This window comes from Ptiloglossa arizonensis, chromosome 2 (assembly GCF_051014685.1).
Source record: "Ptiloglossa arizonensis isolate GNS036 chromosome 2, iyPtiAriz1_principal, whole genome shotgun sequence".
NCBI classification, from domain to species: Eukaryota; Metazoa; Arthropoda; class Insecta; order Hymenoptera; family Colletidae; genus Ptiloglossa; species Ptiloglossa arizonensis.
In genome coordinates, this window is record NC_135049.1 from 27336929 (window position 1) to 27347766 (window position 10838).

The following is a 10838-nucleotide window of genomic DNA, read 5'->3' on the forward strand; positions in this document are numbered from 1 at the left end:
TTTATTAATCTTCCTTAGTTGAACTTGCTGGATTATTTATGTTCATAATTAAGTGATAATTTGTATGGTACAAAATGCGTAGTAATACAAGGTTTTCCATATATATTTCATGGAATGCTCTAAGTAGAAGATTACTTTGAGCTATAGTAAATACTTCTAGACTTTTTGGAGGATTCTAAAATTTTATATTAACATTTCTTAATCAAACCTTAATTATTAAATTATTAATACTCTTATAAAAATAAATGTCTGCCTTTCCTATATATTTTTACATAAACAAGAAAAAATAATATTTTGTCTTCAACTAAGAAAATAAAGTTATAAAGCAATTTAAAATAATTACAGATATCATATTTAATCTTAAACTTAATACAGTTTTAAAACATGAAATTTTTATATTAAGGAATCATAAAGAACAATAATAAATGAAAATACTCTAACAATAGGTCTACATCCATTATTATTATTTTAATTATAAAGAGAATCAATGAAAAATATTTTTTTGTAGGTAATAGTTTTTGTATAATTATAAGATATATAATACAAACCAATACAATATGCAGAGAAAGAGTTTCATAAAAAAACTTGAAAATTTCCTTAGCTGTCCACCATGGATGTGAAAGGAAAAATAAATGCATTAAGTATACAAGTCCCAGAACTACAGAAATGCCTTTCTCAGTAAATGAATGAAGTCTAAAAAATACAGTTAATACATAAATATTTATATTCATTAATTTTAATCGATTTTTTAAACGTTTTAATTAAAAAAGATATATTTAATTTAAAAAATATACATCCCCATTTCACATATAAATTAATGATATACTTTAAAAGTAGAATTCACTTCTTTAAATTTATATATACCTTGTAAACTTAAAAAATTCGTACAGCTCTTTTACAAGAATATCATTGCTCTTTCTTTTATTTTCATTTATAAATTTATTTTCTGAAAATAAAAGTATCTTATTTTGTTTTACAACAGATTGTAAATTATTTTGTTTTACATTAAACATTGTAAAATGTAGTTACCTACCAAAAAAAGAAGATATTATTTTCTTATTCATTTGGTACTTTTTTAAATAAATTACATCCTGTTCTGTAAAATACTGCCAAATGCATATACTTGGATTTGGTGGTTTAACATACCAACTATAAGCAGGGTTTTTCGAATAAATCCATGATCCGCATAAATCGTCATAATCCACGTCCGATTCGATTTGAATTTCTGAATAAGTTTTCCGAGATATTTGAATATTAGGTATCATACGTTCCGATAATTTGAACGATTTAATGTCAAGCGTCATTTTCGAATGATTTTGAACCTCGGCTTTAATGCGGTTATCTTTTATAACCAGTTTATCTGACATTATCAAAAATAATATTCTTTTACAGAAATAAGCAACTCTTTATAAATCATTAAAATGTTCTGTTTCGATAGTGTACATATATACGTGTAAAAACTAGAAACAATAGACTGAAAATTCAAATTCCTATAAAAAACCAGAATCGACAGATTGAACGCATTGATTAACCTTTTCACACCAGAATAAATTCATAAAAAAAGGTTTAAAAATATATTTTTTTTTTGTTTTAAATTACTTTTGATTATGACAAACAATTAAAAACATGTATCACATATAATTTGTTGGTAATTATTTATAATAATACGGACCAGATCGATTTTAATGGTCTTAAAATATATTCCTAAGTGTCTGGTGTAAAAAAAATTATCGTTTACTCCTAGTATATATAATTATTAAAAATCTTGGCCTATAATACAAATTCCCGTCTTCATGGATGTGAGGTAACGACTCACATGAACATGGGGTTGTCTGTTGCTAGAGGGCATTTAATTAAAACTAAACACAGAGGAATTATAGGTAGGTAACTATAATTTTCTTTGAACTTGTTTATTAAAAACGTATTGTTTCAAGTCATTTGTCATTTGTCAAATATCACACAGCCAAACCAAATTTTTATATTTAGATTTAAAAAAAATTTAGACATCATGGGGGGAAGATTCAAAATATATAAAAATAAAAATTTGATTACTTTGTTATTATAAAATCACTAAGTTACATTAAGGATAAATTGATCAGGAATGGTAATAAATAACATATTTGATTTTTAAATATATAGTAATTTATTAGCAACCAAGCTTTTCATTCGTAAAGATAGGCTCATACTTAAAAACCCAAAACTATTTTGTAATATAATATTCTTTCTTACTAGTTGACATTATTACTACTGAAGAAATAGTAAAATATATTGTACATATTCTTAACGAATAAAGAACGTAATTTTATAGGAAAAATTGAGTTCTTAAGAATAATTTTTTAGAAGTAAATAATCTGATACTCTTTTTAAGTGGTTTTAATTTCATTAAATTATTATCACAGTAAAACGTATATATTTTATTCATTATACATTATATCAACTAGTTTCTGTAAATTTCGAATTTGAGCCTATTTGAATAAGTAATAACAAATTTTATAGCTTTAGAACGCTATGAATGCTTAGGTGTCGACCACAAATTATATATATTTTACTGTTTTTATTATAGTCCACTTACTTCTCAGACGATCCAATTACAATTTTTATTTTCTAAAAATACTTTTTATCACGTTTTGCGAGCACATTACATTATATAATGAAGACTTATCTTTTAATATTAATCACAAAGTGAAACCATCAAAGCATATTGACCAATATTGCTTTTGAATATTGAAAAAGAGTATCTAAGAATTAAAAGTAGAATCATTACAAAATTCCATGTATGTGCAATCAATTAAAATTAAAGAAAAATAATTTCTAAGAGAACAATTACACTATTCGCTTAATTTAAAATTCTACGTGTTAAGAGAAAAGAAGAAGTTTAATAAAGCCTTTCACTCGAATAGCAATTGTTTGGGATTTTAAAAAAAGCAATAATTTTTCTGGCATTAACATGCAGTACATAAACACAGATTATTGACTTAATTATTCAAGAAGCAGAAATGAAATAATCATAAAGTTACATGCTAACATAATTATGAGTTTGCCTTTGTCGACCACACAAGTATGCAATTAAAACTAGAATTACTAATCCTGTCAGTATGCATCCCACTGCTATTGGTACACTGTCCGGTGTATCCACAGTGCAATCCTGAGCTGAAAATGAATACAAATTAAATTTTTAATTATAAAAGGATTTTTAAACTGTAATAATTTACATAAAAACTGGCAAACAAAAGTGCTAAACAAACCAAGTTGTATTGCTTTAAGCAATTTTTCTTCTCTAGCATTATGACACGTTTTTATATCGGTTCTTTGATCAAAGGATTCTTAGTCAATGTGTAATTAATATTTATTCATGATAATTTTCTAAAACTTACCTAAGCCAAAAACTGTGGAATTATTTGTTCTAAATGCTTGAAATTGTAAATTCGATACAGTCAAGTAGCCGGTAACATTATTGTCAACATTTTTGTTGAAGTATAGTGTTTGCTGTCTCATGCATCTATAGGAATCAGATAATGCAGTTGTAAAATTGGATGTTTCATGCACCAAGGTCACATTATTTTCTGTAAAAAATGGCGTGTAAAGTTAGATATTAAATTAATTAATAATTAAAATCATGTTATATACTCATATCAATGATTGAAATACTTATTAAACTTTATTAAATAAGAATACTTACTTAAAGTTGAATTTGGAAAATCTATTACTGGAAGAACGACCAATAAACGTTGAAGAAAATAATGATTCTGAGTTGCATTCTTTTTAAAGTGTAATGTCATACTGCCATTTGTATTATTTTTGGAGGGCCACATCAGTGTTAGTGTTTGCTCAAACTCACCACATGTTCCATATGCTTTTGTTGCATTTTTTACTGCATTGTCTGGAATATCAAACTCTTTGAAGGATATCTGAAATAATGCATCCGCTATTAGTACTAATTCATACACTATTAAATCTTTTGTTCTTTAATATTATTATTATTACTTATATATAATATATAATTATTATAACGTTCATATATATAATTTATTTTTAATTGTTTGTTATATTTAATATTGATCTAAAGAAAAAAAAGTATTTTTGAAATCTACTAATGATGTAAATAGATTAAATCCTTTTTGTTACTTTACTCTATTTATTTAGATTTCATTCAATATCTATCAATGCATTCTTTATTGATACCAACCTTGTTTTTAACAGTATTATATGAAACATTGAGGTGCACAGACATCTGTACCACAATGCAAATAGTATTATTGGTTCCATTGACTACCCATTTGTCAGAAGCCAGAGAAGATGCCATTACAGTGTTTACTATTGGACTCATTGTAGTGCTTGGAATTTGTTTAGCAGTTGATTCAATTATAGTTGTTGAAACAGTTGTAGGATTTGATGGTGAAATTGTAGTATGAAGTGAAGATATTTGAGAATTATCAATTGCAACTATATTTTCTTCTGATTTTGTCTTATTCTCCCCCATGGTTGAAGAAACCAATTCAGGAACTGCAGATTTTACTATTTTATTTGGCAAAGAATTTGCATCAGCATCCTGTCCAGAGCTATTTATTACAGGCATTACGATCGCAATAGGAAGAGAAGTATTACTTGTGGGTGTCGCATGTTCTTGTCCCTTACCTATTTTAAAAGGAAAATATATTATTAGAATATTTTTGTTATTACATGTTCATTGTTATTAACGTTCAAAGACCATGGGGCATGTTTTCTCATTATTCAATCAAGCTCAAATTTTACAGGGATTATTTTTTAATGAATTGAAACCACTCTGGAGACTAAGATAAGCCATCTGCCCAGAAGATGGCGTATTACTTCGCATTACTTAGGTATTACTTCGTATTATTTGAAGTAAATATAATTGCTGCTTAAAAATAAAATGCTTCATTGCCTAAACAAATGCAAGAATCTTGAAATCACATGAATCATACTGTGATTCATAGTGGAGCTGTTAGTAGACAGATAAATCGCATACACAGACACTTAAGAAATATCTGAGGAACACAAAAAATATCCGGGTATGCTATATTCGAGTACTTTAATCTCTTTTGTGTCAATTCACATTGCAATACAATGTATGAATAAAAATAAGTAAATGTAACGTTGATTCATTGACTTCCCGGAAGATTGATAGACTCTCGGGTGTCAGCAGCAATTTTCAGATAATATTAATATATGTACATTAAAGAAGAATTGCCTCTGACACTCGAGTATTAATTTTCTGGAAAACCCATGAATCATTCTCTTGAATATATTCAGATAGTACGTATATGTATGTATATATTATCTGAGAAAGACGGATCATATAACTTCTCCACCACAAATAACTTTTGAAGTATGATTTCTACAAAAAAATATTTTATATACAAATCGTACAGTATTAAAGGAACACATGATAATGAAACGATTGTTTAAAATAATTTATTCATATACGAGATATCAAGGCGACCTTGATTTTTTTACGGAATGCGTACCTTTCTGTATTAAAATTTAAAAAAGCAGTAAATTTTTTATAAAAAGGTATAGTAATATTTACATTATGACACACGTTATCAATTTTAATGAAATTGAAATATGTTGCAGAAACCAACATTCTAAACAACCTTATTCTATACATATATATACACATGTAATCGTCGCTCGGCCTTAATTTGCGAGATGTTCGCAAAACACTCCATACTATGCATTGAATTTTGTCTATACGTATGCATCATGACGGTCGGTAATCGATATATATTATTAACGGGTAACTATACAATGCCAAATATATGTTGTACTTTCAAAGTTACAAGTACTTACGTTCAAGACGAATCAGAATGAGTTTGGGTTACACTCTTTTAAGAGGACTCTCTGTCAAGAGTTCGAAACGTGAACAAGTGGTCTTCTTAAAAAAGTCTAGCTCAAACTCACTCTTATCCGTGTTGAATATAAATATCTAAAACTTTAGAAGTATGATATATGTATACTTTGTATTGCATAGTCATCCATTATACACATTGGTTGCCGACTGCCGTGCTATATTTATAGAAACAGTAGATAAACGGTAAAGCCAACATAACAGTAGAAGTTTATCCGGTAGAACATATTGGTGGCTGATTGCTTGAATGCGTCATATAAACAATAGACAAGCAGTAATCCCATTCTGACGCACACACTGCCACGGACACGTGCATAGCAGCATTCAATAATTAGTAATAAAAGTTGTTTGCAAATATCTCGAAAGGCCGAGTGGCGGTTATATGTATAAAAAAAAGTTGTTAAAAATCTCGTCTTCTACGACACATTCAAAGATCATTGAAATCAATGCCTCTTGACTTTCTCATAATGGTATAACTTATCAGCATCTGCCGAATGATTGAAATTTGCCTGCAGGTACTTAGGAAAAGAAAGTCGAAGATAACAAAAACCGATCGCAAAAAAAATATTGACAAAGCGCATTCTTTAAGAGGAAACATGCCGTAGTTTCAGACCGTGGTACTGTAATTTCTATATAAAACCTTTTTTGTAGAACACTTATACTTTTGAAATTATTCGTTGTAAACAAGTTATGTGATTCACCTTGTATATTAAAATTATACAATATATATTTATATGTCATATAGAATAACTTTATATTAAAGTTTTTTATTCAAGTAATCTATACACATTTATATTTCAAATGTCTCTACAAGTATCACTCACAGGAATGTGATGTATACATGTAATAAAGAATCGTAGGCTGTTGAGCGTGACATGTTATGACGACTTTCAATCTGTCTAAGGCTTAGTGAGGATTTAACGCAACAACTGCTAATATACCCAATTCGCAAAGACACGAATTCTGACGTCGACGACAATGTCGTTTTAAATGTACAGACTTTGCTCTTTCAACACAATTTAATTGTCTTATGAGCTGGGTATCGTCTGTTTGGACATCGCAGTGTGTACAGACGTGCTGCCTGTCGAAAAACACCTCCATTTACTTCTAAGCAATCACTCATATCTATAATTACAAATAACAAATATACTAATTCAAAAATGTCGAATTACATAAACTAAACGTATCATTAAAGAAAATGCTTCAGGCAAATGTCAATGTTAATGTAATTTACTAAGTTTTTTCGTTTTGTCTGACAAACGATTCAAAATAAAATGCAATGTGTTTAAAAACAATAGACGAGAGGTATTATTTCGATTTCTCTCGATATACATTGAATAACGCCTATGCTGACGTCATATCAACTTTGAGGGCTCATATCTTAGGAACAGCTTATGGTAAAAACACACTTAGGTAGTGTTTTGAAAACGTTTCAATGTCAGCTACAATAATATGTAATAAAAAATATAGGTTCCAATTAAAAAATTCGAAATTGACGTTTTATAGACGTTTTCAGTTATTGCAAGGCCAAATAAATGACAACACAATCTCTTATGTACAATCTAAGGATATCTTTAGTATAAGCTAATTTTCGTCCGACTGCCGATTCAAGAGTTATAATTTTTTGGAAAATGTATAGCATTATACTTCAAAAACCTGTAAAACCCATAATTTTCGAAATTTTTAAAAATCTTTCAAGTTACATTTAAATACCAGTAAAGGTTACAACATATTCAAATTTTAACAAAATTCAAAATGTTGCTTTATTTGATGATTTATTGGCCCAAAAATAGGATCCTTTATCAAGAATTCTTATTTGCAATTGTTAAAACATTGATTAATTATTTCTATAACATGACCCAGCCTTAGCATTCCTCAGCCTGAAAATTAAATTTTTCTACCTTGCAAATCGAAAATAATAATATATGATTTTGGAAACAAATGATTAATAGTTAATGAAATATTGAATGTTAAAGTTTCAGAGAGGTTAATCTCCTAATGTATGTGTCTAATTAAAATATGAGAGTACAATGTAGCTGATGAGGTATGCGTCCACTATACCAATATTCTTTTGAAACAAGTTCAAGACAAATAAATAAATAAATATAATTAAATGAAGATTGCAATGTTATTATTAATTATATGCAATACTAACAAAAAAGAAATTTTTTAATTTAAATGTAAATAGCAGAATACTCATACGATAATAAACTTATAAACTTATAAAAATTATACCAATAAGTGATCCTAATTGGACTTAAACCTATACCACAGAATATTGGTCTAGCAGATAAATGCCTTAGGAGCTTTGTTGTGCGCTCATCTTTCAATTAGTCATACTTCAGGAGATTAACACATTTGTAATCTGGACTTCAAGCAGTGGTTTCACTCATATGTCTAACAATTCTATCCTAGTAACAATATGCATGGACTTGACCTAGAGTCTATCACGAAAATAATCAGACACCAATTTAACAACATGTACAAACTTGACCTACAGTCTGTAACAAAAATAATCAGATACCAAGTTTAATCTTATGATCTTCTATAAACACCTGCATAAAATCCTATCAAAAGTTTATAATATGAATTGTGTCAAAACATTTGAAATACTACTATATTATTAAAATAAGAGATAAAAAACTGTTATTTTTATTTTAAAAGTTTAATTTGTATAATGCCCAAATATTTGTGACATCAAAATTGGTTACCTCATTAGCATTCATCCCTACAGAAGATTTAAGAAATTTATTATTAAAGTATTTTAATGAATTGCAAACATATACATAGGCAATTAAAAATGAACATATACATACAAATTAAAAAAAAAAATGAACAAACAAGTTTTTAAATAAGTAAAAATATGTAATGAAAGTAAAATAAATTATGTAAGAAACTATGTTAATTACATGTTAAACTATAGAAAAAAATTCAATTCTCATTGTCAAAATATAATTAAATACTTATTTTATATTGATCGTATTAAGATAATATTTCTAATTTACTTAATTTTACTATAAATGATTATACAAAATATATTAATTCGTTGTAGTTGACAAAAATCATACAGAGAATGTAAAGAATTTTCTCTATAAATTAACAGATACATTATTAAATTACTGTAATATGCATAATTTCTATAAACACTAAATATAACCTACAGCACCTACGGAAACAATATTGTATGCCTCTATTTTTTAAAAACAATGAGTCGCAAGCTTGTCCTTGTGCATTAACCATTGACTTATAGAGAACTCTTTACTTTCTAGTATTGTTCACATATAATACAAAGTGTTAAATACATTTATGATAATATATATTAATTAATGATAACGATACTATAAATAAATAATAAATAAGAACAAAGAAACAGTTGACAAAAATGAAATTGCATGAAAAAACCCTCTTTTATATATTTTGAACTACATATAAGTAAAAATGATATGATATCGCAATACGTCAAAAATTTTCAACTGCTACTTATAAGATAGATAAAAATTATAAACGTCGAGAAGTCATACCCAAAACGTGGAGCGATGTAAAGCAAAAGATTAGCAAAAACCTCGACATCATTTAGGATTGTGGTTTACTATAAGCGAAAATCACAAGTTCAAACTTTGTAATTACTAAGAAATAAACCACGATTATGGATTGAGAAAATATGTATAAATACGTCACGTGTGATATAAAACGTAAGAAAGTTCAATGAAACTCTGTGGACTCCTAAAATGTCGTTCACAAACACATTTTTGTCCAACTCAAACACAAGTATCCATTCTGGTTGATTCACATCGTTTTAACTTGGATACACCATAATTTAAAAAACTATACCAAATTGGCGATCAGTTTAATTTAAACATTAATGACTAGAAAACCTTATAAAAATTCAATATTTAAAAAGTATAAAATATCAATACGTTGTAGGCGTTTACACAATAATACAGATTATGCTGAATAAGAGAAAAGTTACTAGAAACTTCAGTTATGCTTTCTCCATCATGATGCGCATCTCAGTTTTGCGCGGTAAAGTATTTGATAGTTATGCGCAGAAGCATTACTACTGTTTTCATTAAATACTACCTTGATCAAAAAGTTCTAGGACTGTCCCCCCGTGAGTCGCTGTCAATTACCCGATTGTTTCTTTTTTTTTTTTGTTAGGTTACCATATCTGTCATTAACACTTCCTTCCAATTTCAGCATCATAGCTTGATATTTGTAAAAGTTACGTTGTACTGAGCACATCTCCTTTGTTCGTGTCTTCGATTTTGAAAATGGCATCATTTGGGCATCAACGAGTTTGCATTAAATTTTGTGTAAAAAACGGATTTAACGGTCCGCAGACCTTGGATATGTTGGAGAAGTGTTTCGGCAACGATACTCCTTCGAGATCAAATGTTTTTCGATGGCACGAACGCTTCAGAAGTGGTCGTGAGTCGGTCGAGGATGACAAACGCAGTGGCAGGCCGACAACGTCGAAAACCGATGAAAACATCGATAAAATTCAAGAAATGTTGTCCGAAAACCGCAAATTGACCATCAGAGAGCTGGCAGAGGACTTGAACATTGCTTATGGATCCGTTCAAGACGTTTTGGTTAGTGATTTGAGCCTCAGACGTGTCGCTGCAAAACTGGTGCCGAAAGACCTCAATTTCATGCAAAAAAAGGACCGCGTTGAAATCGCGAAAGACATGATTTCCAAGGCCGAATCCGACCTAACATTTATTAAACGTATCATCACTGGAGATGAGACGTGGATTTATGAGTATGACACACAATCCAGACATCAAGCGAGTGAATGGCGTGCACCGGAAGAGCCGAGACCGAAAAAACCACGTCGTTTTCAGTCAAGAAAGAAGGCGATGCTCACGGTTTTCATGGATTACAATGGTGTTGTGCATCAAGAATTCTTGCCAGAAAAACAGACAGTCAACAAAGAATATTATTTGGGCGTTTTGAGACGTTTGCGCAA

General features: G+C 28.8%; 2 protein-coding genes across 3 annotated transcripts; both read right to left on the reverse strand.

Annotated features, from left to right (window-relative positions):
- Window positions 1-4: 4 nt before the first annotated feature.
- On the reverse strand, window positions 5-1381 carry LOC143154881 (uncharacterized). The gene is made up of 4 exons (XM_076326906.1): window positions 1034-1381; window positions 865-946; window positions 549-693; window positions 5-175 (listed from the first exon to the last, which is right to left on the reverse strand). The coding sequence occupies exons 1-4, from the start codon at window positions 1365-1367 to the stop codon at window positions 5-7; spliced, it is 732 nt and encodes a 243-aa protein (XP_076183021.1). The 5' UTR covers window positions 1368-1381.
- A 907-nt stretch (window positions 1382-2288) lies between these two features.
- On the reverse strand, window positions 2289-9607 carry Lamp1 (lysosome-associated membrane glycoprotein 1). 2 transcript variants are annotated; one of them, XM_076304521.1, is made up of 5 exons: window positions 5812-5930; window positions 4187-4635; window positions 3680-3908; window positions 3375-3563; window positions 2289-3150 (listed from the first exon to the last, which is right to left on the reverse strand). In XM_076304521.1, exons 2-5 carry the CDS (start codon window positions 4574-4576, stop codon window positions 3014-3016), a joined length of 945 nt encoding a protein of 314 aa, XP_076160636.1. In that variant the 5' UTR covers window positions 4577-4635; window positions 5812-5930; the 3' UTR covers window positions 2289-3013. The 2 variants fall into 2 exon arrangements, with proteins under 2 accessions (XP_076160636.1, XP_076160635.1); XM_076304520.1 differs by lacking the exon at window positions 5812-5930 and adding an exon at window positions 9391-9607 and having other exon boundaries at window positions 2304-3150.
- Window positions 9608-10838: the final 1231 nt, after the last annotated feature.